Source organism: Sturnira hondurensis, unplaced genomic scaffold (assembly GCF_014824575.4).
Source record: "Sturnira hondurensis isolate 20B ecotype Veracruz unplaced genomic scaffold, ASM1482457v3 Scaffold0020579, whole genome shotgun sequence".
NCBI lineage: Eukaryota > Metazoa > Chordata > Mammalia > Chiroptera > Phyllostomidae > Sturnira > Sturnira hondurensis.
The window spans coordinates 2,724,223-2,747,681 of record NW_028093210.1 but is presented as its reverse complement, the minus strand read 5'-3'; the positions used below and the strand labels follow the sequence as shown (position 1 = coordinate 2,747,681).

General features: G+C 46.5%; 1 protein-coding gene across 1 annotated transcript in view; it reads left to right on the top strand.

Annotated features, from left to right (window-relative positions):
* The window catches only part of TRAP1 (TNF receptor associated protein 1), a 60,848-nt gene that overhangs the window by 20,846 nt on the left and 16,543 nt on the right, over nucleotides 1–23,459 (top strand). The window contains exons 2-8 of the mRNA XM_037029956.1: nucleotides 11,744–11,908; nucleotides 12,805–12,887; nucleotides 14,033–14,173; nucleotides 19,040–19,111; nucleotides 21,082–21,242; nucleotides 22,452–22,561; nucleotides 23,248–23,321. Of these exons, the coding sequence (XP_036885851.1) occupies nucleotides 11,744–11,908; nucleotides 12,805–12,887; nucleotides 14,033–14,173; nucleotides 19,040–19,111; nucleotides 21,082–21,242; nucleotides 22,452–22,561; nucleotides 23,248–23,321 (806 nt within the window). The remainder of the gene's footprint in view (nucleotides 1–11,743; nucleotides 11,909–12,804; nucleotides 12,888–14,032; nucleotides 14,174–19,039; nucleotides 19,112–21,081; nucleotides 21,243–22,451; nucleotides 22,562–23,247; nucleotides 23,322–23,459) is intronic.

Genomic DNA, 23,459 nt, shown 5'->3' with positions numbered 1-23,459 from the left:
AAATTTTTTTTCTAATTTATTTATCTTTAGAGAGGAAGGGAAGGAGAGAAGGAGAGAAATGTCAATGTATGGTTGCCTCTCGTGAGTCCCCTGCCGGGAACTGGCCTGCAACCCAGGCATGTGCCCTGACCGGGAATTGAACCTCGATTGTGTGGTTCGCAGGCCCGCGCTCAATCCACTGAGCTACACCAGCCAGGGCTTTAAAATATTTTATTTATTTATTTTTAGACAGAGGGGGAGGGAGGGGGAAAGAGAGGGAGAGAAATATCAGTGTTTGCTTGTCTCTCATATGCCATACTGGGGGGCCCAGCCCACAACCCAGGCATGTGCCCTAACTGGGAATCGAACCTGTGACCCTCTGATTTGCAGGTCAGTGCTCAGTCCATTGAACCACACTAGCTGGAGCCAGCCTTAACTTTTAATAGTCTGTTTAGAATTAGTATTATAATACTTCATATAAAATATAAAAACTTTGCAACTCTGTAGGTGTGTTTCTTCCCTTCACCCCATTCTTTATGTTAGAATTGTCATATGCATATCACATGTATATATTATAAATCCATGAGGATGTTTAAATTTTTTGCTTTAAACTGTTATATATATATATTTTTTTCTATTTTGAAAGATTTTATTTATTTATTTTTAGAGGAGAAGGGAAGGAGAAAAAGAGGGAGAGAAACATCAATGTGTGGTTGCCTCTTGCACACCCCCTACTGGGGACCTGGTCTACAACCCAGGCATGTGCCCTGACTGGGAACTGAACTGATGACCCTTTGGTTCACAGGCCCGTGCTCAATTCACTGAGCTACACCACCCAGGGCCAATACTGTATTTTTTGTATCTAGAATTTATATTTGGTTCTTCTGTTATAGTTTGACTCTGGGATTTCCCATCTTTTCCACTTTGAGCATACTTTATGTCATATAGTACTGTAATAATGACTGTTTTTTGAGTTTTTATCTTTTGACCCCCACATCTGGGTATGTCTGACAGCAGTCTGCATTGACCAACACTTCTCTTGAGCAGGTGTCGCATTTTCCTATTTCTGTATCAAGTAACTTGAAAAATAATATTTATTGATTTTTAGAGAGGGGGAAGGGAGGGAGAAAGAGAGGGAGAGAAACATCAACCTGTTTCCCCTCACAGGCCCCTAACCAGGGACCTGGCTGCAACCCAGGTAGGTTCCCCGATCAGGAATTGAACCGCAACCTTTCACTTTGTGGGACTGAGCCCAACCAACGGAGGCACACCAGTCAGGGATCAAATAACTTTTTATTGCATCCCGGACAATGTGGCTGTTACTTTACGGAGTGTCTGGATTTCGTTATATTCCTATGAAGAGTTTTTAAGTGGGTCATTAACCTGGTTGGACCCTGACTGCAAACACTTTCTCTTAGGCAGCAGTTCAGTTCTCTTATCCTTGTACTGCCTGCAGTTTGCCCCACACAGGTAGACTCAGGCAGTCAGCCAGACACTTAGAAGGATTTATTCACAGAATTTAAGGCACCCTTTCTTTGACCCTCTCCTTCCTGGGTTCCCCCCCTCACTTTTCAGCTTCTATTATTACCCCAATCTGTCCTCTGGTTTTTCAGGCCAGAAAAAAAATGCATGTTGTATACATTTGCTCTTATAGTTTTAGTTACCCTTCAATGAACCTGCCTTCAGTCTGTGCTGTTTCCTTCTTCCCAGTGTCGACTCTCCTCCAGCATCTGCCTGCTGTTGCTGGCTCTCTAGAGCCTTCAGGTGGTCTTTCTGTTGTTGCTCCTAAGTTCATGGTCATTACCCACAGGAACTCCTGTTGGTAGGTTACACCTGAGCCATATAGGAAGCAGCCCCTCTGTGTAGTAGAGTTAAAACAAAAAAATGAAATACTTTCTATTTATATCATACTTGGTAAAGTGGGGGATTGTTTGATCATGGTATTTAATTCTAGAAAAATAATCAGTGTGTTTCTCACAGCTTAAAATGCTTGTGTCTGTATCTATAGGTGTATAACTTAAGGTGCAGTTATGAAAAAACCATGGTGAGGACTGTGGCTGATAGATGGGAAAGATGGGTGACTTTTTTTAAACAAAAGAAATAACTATCGTGTTTTGATTCACTTGTTTTACTTGTTGGTTTCTGTAGGCAGTTACATTTTAAATTTCTGCTTACTAGTTAAAATTGGTCTTGTAGGACTGCTAACGCCATCTGTTGGCTGACCAAATGTTCTGCTTGAGCATAGTGATAAAGTTACGTGATTGCTAAGAGAGCCGCTTCTTCACTAGATTCTTTGGCACCCAAAGAAATGTGGATGGTCTTGTCTTGAAAAAGTTTGACATTATGAACTATACTTGTTAATTTGGTGACATAAGTTATACATTAACGAATAGTTAAAGTAGAAGAAATGCCACAAGCTGGCATGTAGAGCAGAAGTTTCCCAGAAGTAGCATATTTTCTGAATTTATAGTAGGAGAGATCATCGTGAACTTAGGGGATGAGGGGCTGGGTGGGAGGGGCCCACGCCGGGTCCCCACTCAGTTCGAGTGGGAAGATGGGGCGTGGTTTCGAGTCGAGGAAAGAGCACGAGCGCTAACAGGTGTGTGTGTGTGTGTGTGTGTGTGTGTGTGTGTGTGTGTTCTATGAGAATCGCATTATTGGTGCTTCCCATTTCATGCAACCCCAAACCACCAAGTAGATTAACATTGTGACACTGTAGCCTGACACTGAGGTTTGTGGTTTTCCCAGAGGGTGTAGAGGAAACGTGAAGGCAGATACTGTGCAGAGTGTGTTTGTATCTGGTTCAGGCAGATTTATTGCATTATTGGGTTATTCTTGAAGTCATTGAGACAGTTCAGTTACCTGAAATTGAATCTGCTCCAAATAGTGCTCTTGACTAATGTACTCTTAGAATTACGTTGGAAAGACTTAAATTCCTGGTAGGAAGTATAGATTGCTTGTTTTTTCCCTTTTTGAAACTATGGGGGGGGGGGCTTATGTTAAATCTTTTCAAAAGTATTTTGTGTTCTAAAAAACAAAAGGTATAGGAAAAATAAAACATGGGAAAATTGTTTAACCTGGGAGTAACAAAGGCCTTTACAAGTAAGACTAATTTTCTTAATATGTAAAGAGATCTTACAAATCAATAAAAAAAGGATGGAAAATGTGGTAGAAAAATGATCAGAGGATATCAAAAGTTCATTAACGAAAATGGAAAATATTTAAAAACCCTGGCTGGTGTAGCTCAGTGGATTGAGCATGGGCCTGTGAAGCAAAGGGTAGCCAGTTCGATTCCCACTCAGGGCACATGGCTGGGTTGCAGGCCAGGTCCCCAGTAGGGGACACATGAGAGGCAACCACACATTGATGTTTCTCTCCCTCTCTTTCTCTTTCCCTTCCCCTCTCTGTAAAAATAAAATGAGTAAAATATTTTAATGAAAGAAAATATTGAAAAATGTGGATTGATATTCAATATTGCTTATAGTAAGAGAAACATAAATGAAAACTACAGTGAAATTTTTGCTTTCCAAAAGTTTCATAATACTGTGTGGCAGGCGTTTGGGGTGACCCGTACTCTTGTATGTTGCTGGTGGGAAGGTAAACCGCCGGCCTCTCTGGAGGGTGAGTTATGAGCATGGGCCATAATTTAAACTGTACATAACCTTGGGCCTGGCCGTTTCCTTCTTGTTGAGTACTAGGATGTAAAGTCATGCATAAATGAAATGACACGTGTACAAGCATATTTTTAAAGCACTCTGTTATTTTGAAATAATCTCATACTTTACAGAGATGTTACAAAACTAGTAATCAGGATTTCCTTTCCCTTCACCTGGTTTCCCCTAACAGGGTATCTTATGTAACCGTGGTATAGCCATGGACAACTGAAATGGCATGAACACAGTGCTGTTGCATTATCTGCTGATCTTATTTTAATTTAGCTGGTATTTTCCTGACCCAAGGTCCACCATGTCCTTTTTCTGGTTCAGGATCCAATAGTTACGTTTCTTCAGTCTCCTCAGGTCTGCGTTGGCTCCTCAGTCTTTGTGCTTCAGGACCTCGCTGCCTTTGGCCGGCTCTTTTATAGGAGGCCCCTTGGTTTGGGCTTGTCTGGTGTTTCCTGTGGTTAGACTGAGGTGCATGTGTCGGGCGCACAGCAGGGGGTCCTCCGCGCTGGCAGGTGAGGCGCACTGACTTGTCTCGTGCCTGATGACGGGGATTGTGGCCACTTAGGGGGCTCACCACTCTCTCCTTGGTAAACTACTGTTTTTCTCTTTAAGATCAGTAAGCATCTTGTGGGGGATACTTTGATAGTATGCAAACATTCTGTGTTTGCTGGGCTTTTAAATATCCATCAGTAATTTATACCTGTCACAACTATTACTATGCTTACTGTACATTTATTTATTGCAGTTCTTCTATAATGAAGAGGTCCTTTCTCCCTCCACTCCCATGTGTTTATTATTTATTTAAGTACGGGCTAATAGATGCTTGATTTTGTTTTTTGTTTTTTGTTTAGTTGATTTGAGAGAGAGAGAGGAAGGGGGGAGAGAGAAACATCAGTTTGTTGTTTTGCTTGTTTCTGCATTCATTGGTTGATTCTTGTACGTGCCTGATTGAGGATCAAACCCACAGCCTTGGTGTATCGAGATGATGATACGAACTCTACCCAGCCAGGGCCTAGGTACTTGTTTTAGGTGTATCTGTCAGTTTACAGTCCATTACTTTCATTATTTTGTTGCTCAGACGGTGCTAGATTTTGCCATTGGGCACACCTTCCTGCTGGAGCCTGTGTCCCTGTGGCACGTCCCATCATTTCTAAGTCCTTCATCACTTTCTGGTACCACAAGGTATTCCAGTCTTATCTGCAATGGTCCTGGTTCCTTTCGGTGGAGAATGGTGTTTACAAGCCAAGATCTGGTGCCAGGAAGGGTGACCACCCATCCTGGTTTGCCCAGGGCGAAGGTGCTTCCTGAGAAGTGGGACATTCAGTCGGGCAGTGCCTGGAGGGTCGCTCTCCCTGCTGACAGGTGTGCCCGTTGCTGCTGGGGTGGTGTTGCCTCTTGGCCTGTCAGTGGAGAAAGCTAGGAAATACAGGTGTGTGTACTCACGCACACAAACGCACCTTAATATTTGTTTCTACATCAAATCTCTATGTATCGGAAAAAAGTGTGAGTTCACACTGATGCCCTCCAGTTTCAGTGTAGTGCTGCAGGGTCCCCCTGGCTGCCCCCTCCTTATTTGTAACTCATTCTTTCCTGACCCAAGGTCCACCATGTCCTTACTGGCCTGACCCTAGTACATGCTGGAGCAGTGTCAGGATCGCCAACAGTTTTGCTACAGTAAACGTATGCAGTCCCTTGGGAGGTTAGCTTTACAATATGCAGCCATGTTCTGAAAGTCCTTCAGTTAATCCCTGTCTTCTTCCAGTGCTGGTAGGTTGTTTTTGATAGAGCTTTGAGCATTTGCTACTGCTTGTGTTTCCTTGCTCTTCCCCGTAGCCCCAGTTGCTCTTAATTATTTACTTTTTGGGTATGTGAAATACCACCATGGTTCTAATAGTCATATATCCTCAAAAAGGTATCCTCAGAAATGTCACATTCCCCTGAGGTCCGCTACCCTGTTCCCAACCCCTTCTTCTTTCCCTTTTATTGCGTAGCCCCCCAGCACCTTTGATTGTGACCTTATGTGGAAGGAGGGTCTTATGATCAAGTTGAGATGAAGTCATTAAGGTGAATCTTAATCCAGTGTGGCTGTGGCCTTATAAAAGGGGGGATTTCGTCCTGGCTGGTGTGGCTCAGTTGGCTGCAGTGTCGTCCCACAACTGAAAGGCTGCTGGTTCGATCCCAGGTCAGGGCACATGCCCAGGTTGCGGGCTTGATCCCTGGTTGGGGCGTGTGCAGGAGGCAGCCGATCCATGTCTCTCCTGGTGTCGATGTTCCTCTCTCTCCCTTCCCCTTTCTCTTGAATGAGAATAAAATAAACCTTTAAAAAGGGAGAAATTTGGACAGACAGATACAGACGGAGGGAAAACGATGTGAAGACACAGGGAGAAGATGACCATCCACAAACCAAGGAGCCCCCGAAGCCACAGGAGCAGGAAGAGCGGCCTGGAACCGATGCTCCTTCAGAGCCTCAGACGGAGCCAGTTCTGCCGACACTTCGATTTCGACTAACAGCCTCCAGAACTGTGAGGTGATAAGCTTCTGTTGTCGCAGCTGCCCAGGCTGTGGGCAGTCTCACCTTTCCCGTGACGGCCCTAGGAGACTAACACACACCCCCTGTAGGCAATCAGTCTCTGCTGGTTTGAATTGTGTGCGCCTGAAAGGTGAGTCTAAGTCCTAACTCTTGGAACCCTGTTGGAATAGGGCCTTTGCAGATGTAGTAACTTAAGATGACATCATGTTGTGTTATAGTTAGCCCCAAGTCCAGTGTAACTGGTGTCCTTATAAGAAGAGGTAAATTTGGGCCCTGGCCAGGTAGCTTAGTTGGTTAGAGCATTGTCCCAGTATGCCAAGGGTGCAGATTCGGTCTCTGGTCAGGGCAACGTACAAGAAGCAACCCATGGATGCATAAGTAAATGGGACAACAAATTGGTGTTTTTCTCTCCTTCTTTCCCTCTCTCCTCCCTCCCCTTACCTCTCTTCCTCCTTTCTTCTCTCTCTAAAATCAATCAATACAAAATTTTTAAAAAGAAGAGGTAAATTTGGACATAGAACATGCACTCGGGGGAGAGAAGGCTGAGTGGCGACAGAGACAGGGATTGGAGCGAGGCACCTACCAGCCAAGGAGGACCACGGACTGGGGGGAGGTGTGGACAAACTCCCTCCCAGCCTCCAGGAGGAATCAAGGCTGCCAACTCCTTTATTTTGGCTTTCTGGACCCCACCGCTGTGAGAGAATACATTTCTGTTGGTTTCAGCCACCCAGTTTGTAGGACTCGGTTTCAGCAGCCCTAGGAAATGCGTACATGTTCTTACTAGTTTGCGGTTTGTCTTTCTTGTGTTCTTTTTTGCATAGGTGAGTGGAAACATATTTTCCTGAATCCTCGTCTTTCTTCCATGAAGAGTAGCATGTGGCAGATAACTCTTTAGCACTTCGGAGCGTTATTTTCAATAGCACAAGACTGGGAGAAGTTTCGACACCCATCAGTTGAGCGCTAGTTGAACACTTACCCATCATAATAGAATATTTTATGCTTGTTAAAAAATAAATAAGCCACTTTCTGTACTGATTTGGAATTATCTCTAAGATGTGTTCTTTTTTTTAATCCTCGCTTGAGGACATGTTTCCATGTATTTTAGAGAGAAACATCAATTGGCTGCCTTTTGTCGCATCACAACCAGGGATCGATCCCTCAACCTGGCCGTGTGCAATGACCAGGGGTTGAACTGGCAACCTTTCAGTGCATGAAACGATGCTTCAACCAGCTGAGCCATGCAACCAGGGCCTAAGATGTGTTCTTGGTTAAAGTATTTATACACACAAGACAGGAAAATTTAAAAAAGTATGCCAGATATAAACAGCTATCCCCTCTCCCCCTGCTACCACACTGATCTGGAGGGTGTCATTTATGAGGGTCTCAAAATACTCAGCCATTAGCCTTTGAATGTTTTGATTTTCTCTGATTTCTGATTTCCTTTGGGGTAGGGATGGTTTTAGCTGAGACACAGTGGGGGGAGTTCAACCTGTTCTTTTCTGAGGACCAGAAGTCAAGTCAAGGAAAGGACTGTTAGCAGAGCGCGGTGGGACAGGATGTGAGGATAAATGATCAGTAAATTCTGCTTTTACGCAAATGGAATGGATCTAGAATACTTACTCCAAATAAAAATCACCAGTGAGGAAAACCAGCATCTCGTCTTGAGGGTGTGGTGTGTTATCTAATGTTTGGTGGGCGTGTGAAGAGGAACTTACAAGGTGCGCACCGTGTGCCAAGACCAAACCTGAGAGTGTAGGGGGAGAAGGGTAGAGACACCCCAGTATTGGCGACTGTACAGGGGGGGCACGATGGCGTGAGGGATGTCCGCAGACCTGGGCTGGGGGTTTCAGAAGAGGGTAAGAGTTCGTTGGTTTGGTGGAGGACCTGGAATACCAACCTGAAGCATTTAGAGTTGACGAGATTGCGTTCAGGGATAAATCCTCCAAAATTGGGGAAATAAGTTGGCATTGATGTCAGAAGACAAATGTGTGGAGATTTAAGGAATGGATCGTAGAAAACGTTGCAGAAGACCAGTTCAGCGGTAGGCAGGGACAGGGGTTTGGGGAGGGGAGGCGGGGACCATGGTAAGTGCCACCTGCATCTCACTGCTGGAGGAGGGCTCTGAAGGACTGCTGCCCCTGTGCTTCCCTGGGGCTGCGCGGAGGGGCGCGGTTGCCAGGTGGAATGTGGTAAGGGGAGTATTAGGTGAAAGAGCATCTAAAATGTTTTCAGCGTTTGTGGAGGCTGCTCACATGGCAGTGTGGTCAAGCACCCCTCAGTCTGTGACTGCTGAGCTTCCTGCTCTCTCATGGAGGACATCCTTCACCTCCTTTTTTAGTGGCTCCTGTCCATCTGTTTGGAGTCAGTGTTTCGTGTAGTGTTCAAATCCACATGCCGTCCTGAGGGAACTTGGGTCAGGCTTCCCTCAAACATCTCTCCTTTATCCCATTCTCACTGGTTTCCTCCCTGAAGTTCAACAGCGCCTGAAAGCAGAGGGCCCCGCCTTTGGTGGGAAACCTGCTCTGTCTGGGAGTGCTGTCCCTGGTGGGACAAGCTTGCCCGTGGTCTGTGTCTGTGAGTGCTGGGGGCTGGCTGGGAGCTCAGGGACCTCAGGACCCCTGGCCTGGCGCAAACCAGGGCAACCTCTGGTTCATTCAGCTCTCTAACCAAATAGTTAATTCCAGAAGAAAGAAGGAGACTAGAAATTTTTTAGCTACATGGATAAAGTGAACACTGCAGTAAGGCACAGGTAATTAAATATTTAGACTGTTTAGAAATTGAATATTTTTTGAGTTATAAAAATGTTTTTTTAATATATATTTTATTGATTATACCATTACAGTTGTTCTATTCCCCCCTTCATTCCCCTCCACCCGCACACTCCCTCCCCCACCATTCTCCCCCCACTTAGTTTATAACCACGTGTCTCAAGTTCTTTAGATTCTATATTTCCCCTACTATTCTTGCCCTCCCCCCTATTTTTTACCTACTGTCTATGCTACTTATTTTCTGTACCTTCTCCCCCCTTCTCCACCTCCCACTCCCCTGTTGCTAACCCTCCATGTGTTCTTCATTTCTATGGTTCCACTCCTGATCTAGCTGTCCTCTTGGTTTGCTTTTGTTTTAGGTGTGGTTGTTAATAACTGTGTGTTTGCTGTCCTTTCACTGTTCATATTTTTCATCTTCTTTTTCTTATATAAGTCCCTTTAGCATTTCATATAATAAGGGCTTGGTGATGATGAACTCCTTGAACTTGACCTTATCTGAGAAGCACTTTATCTGTCCTTCCATTCTAAATGAAAGTTTTGCTGGATAGAGCAATCTTGGCTGTAGGTCTTTGGATTTCATGACTTGGAATACTTCTTTCTAGTCCCTTCTTGCCTGTAAGGTCTCTTTTGAGAAATCAGCTGACAGTCTGATGGGAACTCCTTTGTAGATGACTGTCCCCTTATCTCTTGCTGCTTCTAGGATTCTCTCCTTCATTTTAGTCTTGGCTAATGTAATTATGATGTGCCTTGGTGTGTTCCTTCTTGGGTCCACCTTCTTTGGGACTCTCTGAGCTTCCTGGATTTCCTGGAAGTCTATTTCCTTTGCCAATTGGGGAAGTTCTTCTTTATTATTTGTTCAAATAAGTTTTCCACTTGTGGCTGTTTCTTTCCCCCTTCTGATATCCCTATACTCGGATGTTGGAGCGTTTAAAGACGTCCTGGAGGTTCCTAAGCCTTTCCTCCTTTTTTTGAATTCTCATTTCTTCATTCCTTTCTGGTTGGATGTTTTGTTCTTCCTTCTGGTCCATTCCATTGATTTGAGTCCCAGTTTCCTTTCCATCACTATTGGTTTCTTGTGCATCTCCCTTCATTTCAATTAGTTTAGCCTTCATATGTTCCTCTAATTTGTGACTATAATCAACCAGTTCTGTGAGCATCCTGATCACCAATATTTTGAACTGTGCATCTGAGAGGCTGGCAATCTCTTGGTCACTTAGAGTTATCGGCTCTGGGACTTTGAGTTCTTCTTGCACCATCTTTTGGACTGTTCGTGCCTGTTATGTATCAGGATCGGAGCCCTAGGTGTTCACCAGAGCAGGGCAACTCAGTCACTGGGTTGTGATGCTCTATGTGGGGGTGGGGTCAAAGAGGAGCAATGGCATCCAGTCTGCTGCCTCCTGCCCCCCCCCCGCCGCCGCAGCTGCCACCCTCACTGGAGCCCGCGCGTTTCGTTCCACTACACGCGAGTGTGACACCGCCGTCAGCCCTCCACCACTGGGTTCACCCCCTGGGGCCTGCGTGGTCCATCTCACTGTGCACGAATGTGCGACCACGGTCAGTCTGCCCTGCACCCCGACTGGTTCCTGGCTGCCTGTGTGCCTAGGTCTGGGGATCTTTCCTGCCCGACCCTGCTCCGATGCGGCTCCGCCCCTCTTGCTGTCCCGGTTGAACGGTTCATTTTTGTTGGACTTCTGTATAATTCAATTTTCTGTTCTTTGGCTGTGTCTTTGTTCTCCAAACCTTTGTTGTATTCAAACTTGGTTGCGGGAGAAGGCACAGTGTTTCCACCTATGCCTCCATCTTGGCGGAAGTCCTAAAAATGTTTTTAAGGTATTCTGCATAGAGGTAAATGCTAAAGCCATGTTATTTACCATTCCAGGAGTAAGCTGAGAGAAAAGTCAAGTTGATATGTTGATTTTCCAGTCATTTCTGGACATTCAGAATCACTCCTTTGTGTCCCTTCCACACGTGCAGTGCACACAGTCAGGCACAGTTCAGTACAGTCTAGACCCACACAGAGGGTCTTGCATGTCTGATCTGCATCTTTGAAAGCACTGGCCATGGAGCATGTACTGACTGACACCAGTCCCCAGGCCGGTGGCCCTGGAGTTGGTGCATGGCTCTGTCTTGAGGGGCTGCTAGTAAGGATCGACTCCTGCCAGGTACAGTGAAGGTGTCTGCATGTGCTGGTATCACCCGAAGGCAGAAGACGCATCTGCCAGCCAGGCTGGGGATGGCCGTGTCAAATGACGGTTTTTCCATCTTCCCTTGCAGCAGGCTACAGAAAACAAACATGAGAGACAGCGTGAGGCCCCTTGCTGGTTATAGGTAGAAGCGTCACTGCTTTTTAGTTTTTAAATACAGTAATGTAAAAAAAACTGACAGTTTCAACAAAAAAAATTATAAAGGAATCAACAAAGATTGTTTAGAAGACAAGACTGTTTCAGAATATTAACACTTACAAGTTTGGATTCCTTTTAGAGGGACACATCTTCTCCAGTTTTTCATTGTAGTTACAAAGTAAGGAAGGCTGGCCCGTCATTTATGCAGTCCTGTGAGGGCTGTGAGCATTGAGGCATGAGGGGGATTTGAGTTCGGGAGGTTTATACAAGATCTCAGCATGGGACATATGTGGGAAGTGGTGCCAAGTGGCCCCGCCTGCCTCTGGAACGCCGCCCGAGTTCCGATACTTACTGGTAGTGGACATGTGCGAGGGTCTGCTAGCAAATGTGCATGTGAACGCATCAGGGCATCTGTTCCTGAAGGCTTTTTAACTGTCCTTTGTGCATGTTTCTTTTTAGGAAAACCAGCTCTGTGTCCTCGGAGGACGCCAGTCCACTCCAGTCGCCCCAGGCAAAACCTGGCTTTGAGCTTCTACCCTGGACGTCCATTCAGCTCGCAAGCTGCTGAGGACCGGAAGGAGGAGCCCCTCCATTCCATCATCAGCAGCACAGAGATTGTGCAGGGTACTGGGGGTACCCAGCCGAGTTGGGTTGTGGGAAGGCTCAGCTCCTGGCTGGCTCATGAGGGGAGGTTTTTGAAGCAGAGGTAATAATGATTGATGGAGCCACCACTGGCTTCAGAAGCAGGAAGGTTTTGGCTAGAGGGAGGGTGTCCAAAAACGAGGAATGTGTTGTCCCTAGGAACTTCAGACTTTCATTCTGGCATGTCTTGCCCCCTCTGGTGGCCACCCATGGGTTTGCGGTGGTGCACCTTCTGAGTAGTGATTCATGGCACATCTGCTAATAATCATGGGAGCAGGAAGGAAACTCAGTGTTGGCCCTGCTGATGCAGGACCACATGCTAAAGTTGTCCTTTCTTTCCTAAGAAGTGTATAGAAACAGTCTGTAGAGCCAGTCCCAAAGTGGGACCATATCTGGCCTTTAAATGAGACAACAGAATCTTGGATGTTCAGGTTTAGAAGAGAGTGAGGTTTTCATGTTATTTTGCTTTCTAAGTAATTAATTTGGAAACCACTGTTTTGAAGAATAAAATCCAGTGTCTGGTTGTTGGAGGTGGACCGATTCTCACAACGGGACACTTTGGGATGTGCCGGCCTCTGTAGTCCCTTGAAGTAGCCCAGGCCCCTGGCGTGCAGGCCCCAGTGGTGGGAGGCGGTGGGTGCTGGGCTCCCCTTTGCTCTATTCTGAGGGGAAGGAGAGGAACCACTGGGTTCATTCTGCTCCGGAGACCTCCTGCCTTAGAGCCCCAGAGAGTTGCTTGCTTGCTTTTTTGTTTGTTTACTCTTTTGCAAAATGTTTCAAGCTCATTACCTTAAACATTCTTTTGAATGTCACATAGTATATTCTTGCATGGAAGTAGAAATGAAGCTTTATTGGTTGTATCTGTGCTTCATTACTAGGTTCTGTTTCCAAACATGAGTTCCAGGCTGAGACGAAGAAGCTTCTGGACATTGTTGCCCGTTCCTTGTACTCGGAAAAGGAGGTGTGGCCCGTTTTGATCGCTCTCATCGTTAGGGAGGTTTTTTTGGCAAAACAGTTTTTATACTCTTCTAGGGAAATGCCAGATAGAATATTAACCATGAAAATGCATTAAATTTGGACAGGTCCTGATCTCAGCTACCAGCAAGAGTATTTTTACCAAAACCTGTTTGGGGTACATATATCCAGATGATTCTTTGGCAGATTGATTGCTGAAATTAATGAGTTTTGCTGATAATTTAAAAGTCCCCCATCTATTAATGAGGGGGCCCTTCTCTTGTCAGCTGGTGTCCCACCCTCAGGTTAGGGGGGTGGTCGGGCTAAGGAAGAACATGCCCTGGACCTCTGTAGAGAGGAGTAGGGAGCCGCTACCGAGGCCCTTTCTGAGATTAAAACTCACCTGGGGGTGACAGGCCCTGAGAAAATTAGAGAGCAAATAAGCCACTGTTTCCATGTTCATTATCACTAGATTGCAAAGGAGAATTTAGAAGGGCAAAGTACCAGGTTCCAAAGTGTAACGGGACTTTTCAGGAAACATTCCCAGATCTTGGGCTATTCAATATCATGTTCACGTGTCTTTGTGGCATCCAGCATCTGTTTCCTGGGGTTGCTCTATCACCTCCGACCACTTCCTCCCCGCAAGCTGTGTGCTGCTCTCACTGTGTGTGGAAGGTCTGTCTGAGGTAAAGTGCCTTTCAGACAGTGTGGCCCTTTCTTGCCCTGAACGTGGTAGGTCTGGTTTTTTATGACCCCACATTAAATGAAGCCAGAGAGTCTTCAGTGAGTAGGAGAAAGGTGTTTGGGAAATATTTTGTCATCCCTGGGCAAGAGATGAGAAAGAAGCAGTTTCTCAGAGGGTTCTTCTTAAACTTTTAGTTGACAAAATAGTTTAGTTGATACCTAACTTCGGGCTTGATTTTCAGGAAGGAACTGTAGAGCTTTCTATTCTAAAGCTGTGTCTGTCAAGGAGAAGTGATGGCCTTTAACCATTGTGTGACCTGCCCTGGAGAAATTGCCTTTGAGGAAAGTGGAAAGTCTTGATGGTTAAAACACCGAATATTCTGTGGCATGTCCCTGCCTTTCAGCAGTTGCTGCACATGCTATAACCAAATAGATCCTGCCGTGTTCGCATCTATCTTATTCCCGCAGGTGTTCATACGGGAGCTGATCTCTAATGCTAGTGACGCCTTGGAAAAAATGCGTCACAAGCTGGTGTCTGAAGGCCAAACGCTGCCAGAAATGGAGATTCACTTGCAGACTGACACTGAGAAAGGCACCCTCACCATCCAGGTACCTCACCCTGTGTCCTTACGAGTGGCACGCCTCCTGTGCACTAGTCACTGCCGGCACTAGTCACAGAAGCGCCTGGGCAGTGGCCCTCTTCACACGCTGGTGTGTCAGAGGTGGACCTGCCTTTTGTTACATCTCTAGGCCTCAAGCATTGTGTCAACCATCTTTGCAGTTATAGTAACTCTTGTTTTAATATAGAAAATTTGGAAAACACAAATAAGTAGAAAAGAAAATTTAAAATCAATGCCTTATTCAAAGATAGCTACTGTTAACATATTAGTGTCTATTTAGGGTTTTGGTGTCTGCATTTATTTATATATCTAAATGTACTTTTAAAAATGTTTTTAAACTATACATTATTTTTAAGGTACTCTTCATAGTTTAAAAATATTTCTTTTTTTTAAAGATTTTATTTATCTTTAGAGGGGAAGGGAAGGAGAGAGGGAGAGAAATATCAATGTATGGTTGCCTCTCGTGTGTCCCCTGCTGGGAACTGGCCCGCAACCCAGGCATGTGCCCTGACTGGGGATTGAACCACGATCTTGTGGTTCTCAGGCCCGCGCTCAATCCACTGAGCTACACCAGCCAGGGCTAAAAATATGTCTGTTGGGGTCACATTGGCTAATATAATTATGTAGGTTTTATTTTAAAAATACTTTTAGTGAGTACTCATTTTTAACTGTACTTGTCCATTTGTAATGCATATTTACCCATGATTAAATATTTTTTAGTACTATTTTTTAAATTAATTAATTTTAAAAATATATTTTATTGATTGTGCCATTACAGTTGTTCTAATTCCCCCCTTCATTCCCCTCCACCCTGCACATCCCCTCCCCCACCATTCCCCCCCCGCATTAGTTTATGTCCATGTGTTTCAAGTTCTTTAGATTCTATATTTCCCATACTATTCTTGCCCTCCACCCTGTCTATTTTCTACCTACTGTCTATGCTACTTATTTTCTGTACCTTCTCCTCCTCCCACTCCCCTGTTGCTAACCCTCCATGTGATCTCCATTTCTATGGTTCTGCTCCTGATCTAGCTGTCCTCTTAGTTTGCTTTTGTTTTAGGTGTGGTTGTTAGTAACTGTGAGTTTGCTATCCTTTCACTGTTCATATATTTTATCTATTTTTTCTTAGATAAGTCCCCTTAACATTTCATATAATAAGGGCTTGGTGATGATGAACTCCTTGAATTTGACCTTATCTGAGAAGCACTTTATCTGCCCTTCCATTCTAAATGAAAGCTTTTCTGGATAGAGCAATCTTGGCTGTAGGTCTTTGGATTTCATGACTTGGAATACTTCTTTCCAGCCCCTTCTTGACTGTAAGGTCTCTTTTTTTTTAAGATTTTATTTATTTATCTTTAGAGGGGAAGGGAAGGAGAGAGGGAGAGAAACATCAATGCATGGTTGCCTCTCGTGAGCCACACCAGCCACACCAGCCACTGAGCCACACCAGCTAGGGCTGTAAGGTCTCTTTTGAGAAATCCACTGACAGTCTGATGGGAACTCCTTTGTAGGTGACTGTCCCCTTATCTCTTGCTGCTTCTAGGAATCTCTCCTTCATTTTAATCTTGGGTGATGTAATTATGATGTGCCTTGGTGTGTTCCTTCTTGGGTCCAACTTCTTTGGGACTCTCTGAGCTTCCTGGATTTCCTGGAAGTCTATTTCCTTTGCCAGATTGGGGAAATTCTCCTTTATTATTTGTTCAGATAAGTTTTCCACTCATGGCTGTTCCTCTTCCCCTTTTGGTACCCCTATAATTCGGATGTTGGAACATTTAAAGATGTCCTGGAGGTTCCTAAGCCTCTCCTCATTTTTTTGAATTCATGTTCCTCCATTCTGTTCTGGTTGAATATTTCTTTATTCCTTCTGGTCCTCTCCATTGACTTGAGTTCCAGTTTTCTTCCCATCACTATTAGTTTCCTGTGCATTTCCCTTCATTTCAATTCGTTTAGCCTTCATATATTCCTCTAATTTGTGACTAAAATCAACCAGTTCTGTGAACATCCTGATCACCAGTATTTTGAACGGTGCATCTGATAGGTTGGTTATTTCTTGGTCACTTAAAATCATCGGCTCCGTGGCTTTGAGTTCTTCTCGAGCCATGTTTTGGTCTGTTCACACCTGTTATGTATGAGGAGCAGAGCCCTAGGTGTTCACCAGGACGAGGCAACTCGGTCGCTGGGTTGTGATGCTGTATGTGGGGGCGGGGTCAGAGAGGGGCAATGGCGGTTCTCTCTGCTGCTTCCCGCTGTTGGGGCCTGTGCCGTCTGTTTCAATGCTTGCTCCTTTGCTGGTTTATCTGCCCGCGAATGTATGACGGCAGTCAGCCTGCTGCCTTGCGCCCTCACTAGTCCCCCTGTTGCTACCCGACGCCTGGGATCCTCCCACAGCTGCCTGTGCACCTGGGTCGGGGGATCCTTCCTGCCCAACCCTGCTCCGCTGCTGGCTCCGCCCCTCTTACCGGTCCCGGTTGAATGGTTCGTTGTTGTCGGACTTCCGTATAGTTGGATTTTCTGTGTTTTGGCTGTGCTATTGTCACTGAAACTTTGTTGACTTTAAACTTGGTTGTGAGAGGAGGCACAGTGTTTCCACCTACGCCTCCATCTTGGCGGAAGTCCTCTACTTTATTTATTTTGATTGTTCAAGTACAGTTTTCTGTCTTTTACTCCCATCCCAGTCCACCCACCCCCCAGTGCTCCCCAACTCTCTCCCATTTCCACCCTCCCTAGTTTTTGACTGTGTGTCCTTCGTACTTGTTCCTGCAAACCCTTCCCCCTTTCCCCTGAAATTTTCTTCCTTTCCCCTCTGGTCACTGTAGTACTATTTTTAATCTTAGCCTGTTATTTGGATTAATAGTCCTGCTTAGTAAGGCGCAATGCTTTTGGTTGCTATTGTAACCTTTTGAAAATTTTAAGATAAAAAAGTTACATCAGCAAAGGAGATCAGGCAGTGGCCCTGAAGGGGACGTTATGTTCCTGAGGTAGCTGCTTCAGAACCTCTTGTCCCAGGGTCATGGATGGAGTTGTGGGGTGCGCATCTGCTGGTGTGGTAGTTGGGCTCTGGGGGAGTATTTTTCGCTTAGATTTCCTGCCTCTGCCAAGTACACTGATTTACCTGCTCAGGATTTTGCTGTAGGGCATCTCTTGTGCTCTGTTCTTCACTTATTCTCTCTGGTCTGTGTATGTGTGTGCTTTTCTTTGTGTTTTAATACACTTTATTGAGGTATGATTTACACACAGTACAATTCACTGAATTCAAGTGTACAATTGATTTTTTGACCAGTTGTACACTTTTGTGTCATCACCCACACCACCATGACATCATTACCCCGTATGCCCTTCCCTCTTCCTTGCCCTGAGCAACCACTGATCTTTCTGTCATCACGCTGTTGTATTTTCTAGGATTTTGTAGAAATAGAGTCACAAAGTTGGGGGTCTTTTGAGTCTAATTTCTTTCACTAACCATAGTGCTGTTGAGGTTCCTCTGTGTTGTTAAATGTATCAGCAGCTTGTTCCTTTTTTCACCATGCGGATGCAGTGCTGCGGTTTGTCCACTCACCAGTGGAGCGTAGTTGGAGGATGTCAGGAATAAAACTGCTGTGAACATTGGAGTTGAAGTCTTTGTGTGACATGTTTTCATTTCTCTTGGGTGGGTACCTAGGAGTGGGGTTGTTGGGTCGTAGGGTCGTAGAGTGAGTGCCTGTCTAACTTTGTAAGAAACTTCCAGACTTTTCCAAATTGGGTGTTCAATTTTGCATTCCTGATAGTAGCACTTGAGAATTCCAGTTGTTTCACATCCCTGTTAACACTTGTTATTGTCGGTCTTTTGATTTTAGCCATTCTAGTGGTCATCTCATTGTGGTTTTTAATTAGTATTTCCTAAATGATTGGTGCTGTTAGCATTGTTTCATGTGTTTGTCATTTGTATGTCTTCTGTGAAATGTCTCCTCAGAGTTTTTGCTCATTATTAATCAGGGTGTTCGTCTTTATTGAATTATAAGAGTTCTTTATGTATTTTTTTAAAAGATTTTATTTATTTATCTTTTAGAGAGGAAAGGAAGGAGAGAAACATCAATGTACGGTTGCCTCTCGTGAGTCCCCTCCTGGGAACTGGCCTGCAACCCAGGCATGTGCCCTAACTGGGAATCGAACCGGGATCGTGTGGTCAATCCACGCTCAATCCACTGAGCTACACCAGCTAGGGCTCTTTATGTATTCTTAATAAAAACCCTGTATCAGCGATATGCTTTGCAGATATCTTCTCCTAGTATGTGGCTTGCCTTTTTATTTTCTTAGGGGTGGCTTTTGACAAATATCTATTTTTAATTTTAATGAAGTCTAGTTTATCCCTTTTTTATTTTATACTTTATGCTTTTAGTGACTTAAGTAAGAAATCTCTGCCTATCCCAAAGTTATAAAGATGTTCTCCCATATGTTCTTCTAGAAGTGTTATAGTCTTAGCTCTTACATTTGGGTCTGTGATCAACTTGTGGGTACGGTGTAAGGTCAGGGCTGGTCTTTTTTTGCAGGCGGCTACCCAGTGTTTCAGCACCATTTGTTCTTCATTCCTCAATCGAATTACCTAGGAACCTGTGTCAGAAATCCAATGACACTCTGTACCGCTTTATTTTTCAGTTGCTTTTCTGTCTTTGATCTACATGTCTAACCTCTAGTGAGGTGTTCTCGTTACGTGTGGCTATGACTCGAATCTGTCTTTTCTGGCGACTCTGCAGCATCACTTTGCTGGGCCCTGCCCGGCAGGTGTAATTGATGCCACTTGTGCCCCAGGGCTGTCTGCACACCTCATCCCACTTCCCCAGGTGCCAGTGCTTTGTCACTTAGTGTGTTTCTCTCTCAGGACACTGGCATTGGGATGACACAAGAAGAGTTGGTGTCCAACCTGGGAACAATCGCCAGGTCGGGGTCAAAGGTAAGCGGCCCCCCCACCCCCCAGTGCTCCTTTCTTCCTCTCCTTGAAGAGCAGCTTCCACTGGAGAGGGTAGGTCCCGGCATGCTCTGAACACCACCTTCGGTAGAAAGTTCTCCCGTGTGAGTGCTCTGTGTCGGTGCTATGGAAACACCACGTGACAGCTGAGGAAGTTTCTATTATTTTATAGATGAAAAGGCTGAAATAAGTACTTCACAGATAGGTAGAAACTGTCCAGCCGTATGTTTGCTCGAAGCCTGTCGGTCTGAGTCTGGAATGTGCCATTTCCTCCAAGTCATTTCTCAGTGATCACTTGAGCTGCATAGGCTTGAGGTGAAGAGGCAGGCAGAAATTAATGATCTTCCTCTCAGACAAGACCATTCCCAGGAGTTAATTTGGCCTGGGGTGTCTGCAGGCAGGGTGGTCCTTCATAATCCCTCTGTGGAGGCAGAGCGCCCATTGCGGATGGTTGGTTGTGGGTGCGACTTGAAGCCTGTGAGGGAGGTAAGTGCTAGTGGACAAGGTGTCCTCCAGTGGCTTTTGTGCCAGCCCAAGACACAGGCTGGTGGCCCTCAGCTGCCATTGTGCTCATTGGTCACCAAATGCTTTTTGTTTGTTTAAAGATTTTATTTGTTTATTTTTAGAGAGAGGGGAAGGGAGGAAGAAAGAGGGAGAGAAATGTCGATGTGGGAGAGAAACCTCGATTGGTTGCCTCTCACCCTCCCCCACCCACCTGGGGACCTGGCCTGCAACCCCGGCATGTGCCCTGCCTGGGGATCGACCTGTCTGTTTGCGGGCTGGTGCCCAGCACACTGAGCCACACCAGTCAGGCCACATCTTGTTGTTTTGGGGCCTAAGTGGTGCTTACAATGGCAACTCTGCGCCAAGTGCTTGCAAATATTCTAATTACTGGTCCAAAATGATTTACAGAGCCCTGGCTGGTGTAGCTCAGTGGATTGAGCGCGGGCCTGAGAACCACACGATCACGGTTCGATTCCCGGTCAGGGCACATGCCTGGGTTGCGGGCCAGTTCCCAGCAGGGGACTCACGAGAGGCAACCACACATTGATATTTCTCTCCTTCTCTCCTTCCCTTCCCCTCTAAAAGTTAAATAAATAAATCTTTAAAAAAATTATAAAAAAAACAACAACAAAAAAAAAACAAAATGATTTACAGAAATTTCCAATTTTAAGAAACTTTATCAAACTTACTCCTGGGTTACATTTATTGTTGCATTTCTATCAAGGTGTGCTGTTTCATACAGTAGCCACTAACTACACATGCCATTTAGTTTAAAGTTAAATACAATTTAAAATTCAGTTCCTTGGTCGTACTAGCCACCTTTCAAGTGCTCAGTAGCCAGGTGAGGTCAGAGCTACCATATTAGACCATATAGGACATTTGTATCCTATCGGAGTGTTCTGTTGGACAGTACTTGTAACAATGAGTGTGTTCATTTTGTCTGACTTTTAGTTGTAGGAAACCTGGAAACATGAGTTGCAGGAGTTGAGTGCCTGTGGCGCCCCACAAAGTGTGTGCTTGGTGTGCACCACTTCCCCGCGGAGCTTAGACTCTGAGCCACACAGACGACACCTAGTCGTCTCTGTCACACGCCTTCACCCACTGACACTCGGGGCTGCCCTTTCCTGCAGGGAGCACGCGTGCAGCCCGCACACTGCCTGTTCCTCACACCCAGAGCGTGTGACCCGCAGGCCTGTGGCTGATAGGCAGAGTCATAGGCCCTGCAAATCAAGTACAGAATCAGTCCCTCCGCCGCCCAGCTGGAGGTCTTCGGGCACGTCGCTTTTCTGCTCTGTGTCACTGTCATCTGTGTGAGATGGGGTGAGAGAGTATTGAATGTGGTTGTCCTGGGGGTTAAAAGCGGTCTCTGCCCTGGTCAGAGGAGCACACACAGGGAGTCAGTCCTCTCGGGGGAAGGGCCACCCTTCTCTGACCAGTCTTTGCCACTGCAGGCCTTTCTGGATGCACTGCAGAACCAGGCGGAGGCCAGCAGCAAGATCATTGGCCAGTTTGGAGTGGGTTTCTATTCAGCTTTCATGGTGGCCGACAGAGTTGAGGTCTTCTCCCGCTCAGCCAGCCCAGGCAGCCCTGGTTTCCAGTGGCTTTCAGATGGGTGAGTAAGTGACAGCGGGGCCCCCAAATCACACTCAGCGTGTGTCCCCTCTGCCTTGGAACCAAAGCAGCTAAGTGTCACCTGACACGCAGAGTGGGATTCAGCTGAAGCATTGCCACTTCATTTAGAAAGTTAGACCCTCAGAAAATCGCAGCGGGCCTTCCCGGGCCTCTCACTGGGAGCCTGAACCTCACACTTTGAGGAGCCAGCTCCTTCCTGACCCCAGTGGCCTGTGGTGTCTCTTTGGGCTCCACGACTGTGCCCTGGAGTGTGGACCATTCCAGGTGCGGCTCCTTGATCCGTGGTCTGGCTGTGCCCCTGCTGCCCCCGTACTCGGGGTGCCCTCATGGACCTTACTCTGTGGGAGCTCGTTCTTGATTCCTCCTGACCCTGGAGTTTCCAGGTTTGACCCCCTGGCCCGGCCCCGCTTCCCACCAGCTCAGGCCTCAGGAGTCCCCCTCAAAGGTGCTTGCTTTGCTCTGCAGCACGCACTGGGGCCGTTTCGTAGACGTTAGTTAGGTGCACGCTGCAGGATGATCTCAAGACTGCATTTGAGGAGGGTGGTACCTTAGCCAAATGCGAGCCTTTGTTTCAGCAGCCCCCAAACTTCCTTTCTGAACCCTGCTTTCCGGACTGAGTCTCGCCTGCTGCTGCGGTTTTAGTCACGCACGTGAGAGGAGGCTGGGCCAGAGCACAGGTCATCTCTCTCCGTCAGAGTTAAGATTTCTGTTTTATTCCATGAAAACAGTGCTAAGTTTAAATTTGGGCCAAGGTAACAACATGGTATCAACTTGTTGGGAGTCTGTCTCCTCTTTGACTTCTCACGGAGACACCTGCTTCTGCCAGAGGCTCAGAAATGCAGGAAGCTAACTTGGGAGTTAGAGGCGGGCTCCGGCCCCTTTCCCCCAGCGTCTGGCACAGCGCGAGGGCCTGCTCAGGTGAATATAAAGCTCAAGAGGTTGTGCTCCTGAGAGGTCATGTCCTAAGGGAGTGGGCGAACCCCACGCCCCCACTGCAGCAGCCATTGTCCCTGATGGGAAGCTCGTGGCCTGGGGGCTCAGTGGGGTTCGGAAAAGGTGCGGCTGTGGCTGCCTTTCTGTGTCAGTTTGGTTTCTGCTTTTGAAAACCAAGGAAGAGGCACTGGACTTGACGTAGGGGATTTGTTGGTGGTAATGTGTGGAACTGGCTTTCCCTCTCCCTTGCGTTTAGGTCTGGAGTATTTGAAATAGCTGAAGCCTCAGGAGTTAGAACCGGGACCAAAATCATCATCCACCTCAAGCCAGACTGCAGAGAGTTCGCCAGCGAGGCCCGGGTTCAAGGTGAGTGGGAGCCCGGGCCTCTCTGGATTTGTGGGTGCTGGCACCAGGTCAGCGAGACACCTCCTGCTGGTGTGTTTTAGGAGATTCTGTCTGGGTGGGAGTGTGCGGGAGACCCAGGGGCCGAGTGGTTGGGGGCTTCCAGGGGTTGGCTGCCTAGGCTGTCCTAGGACAGGATCTGGGCTGGCTCTGTGTGGAACCGGGAGCAAGGCTTAGCCTCCTGACTGTTGGCAAAGTCGGGTTCTGTTCTGTCTTCCTCCCTGTGGGCAGCACTTCATCTTCGGTCACTTGGGGTCTCGCACAGCCCTTTCATCATCCCCCCCGAGTTGTCAGGTGTTGCTGGCCTGTCCACCCAGCCAGCTTGAGCCTGGGCTTCACTGAGAACCGGAGTGGGTGCTTCTGTGTGGTGGTTTTCTCTGTCCCTGTCTTACTAAAGATCGAAGGTGCTGAGAACTTTTCCATGGCTCACTATTAGCTCGTAAAATTGTATTTAGGTTACCAGGAAGGTGCATGGTCTCGGAGTGGCCTGGCCCTGGGTGTGTCCCTGCTGTGCCCTGGCTTCCCACCTGTGACACAGCTGTGGCACTGATGAGTTCTCCCCAGCCTGTCGAGTTACCCCTGCAGCAACTTCCAGAGCTCTTACTTCTAGAAGCTTCCTGTAGTTACTGTTTTTCTTTTATCTCTTCCAGACGTGGTAACAAAATACAGTAACTTCGTCAGCTTCCCTCTGTACCTTAATGGAAAGCGCATTAATACCTTGCAGGTGAGACCCTCAGCTGCCTGAAGGGCTCAGGCAGTGGTGGAGGCTGGTTGGTACCTCTTGGGGTGGGATGGGCAGAGGTGGGACTGGGTGATCAATCCCCGAACCAGGTGTTCCTAGTGCAGAGGTGAGGTCCGGGGT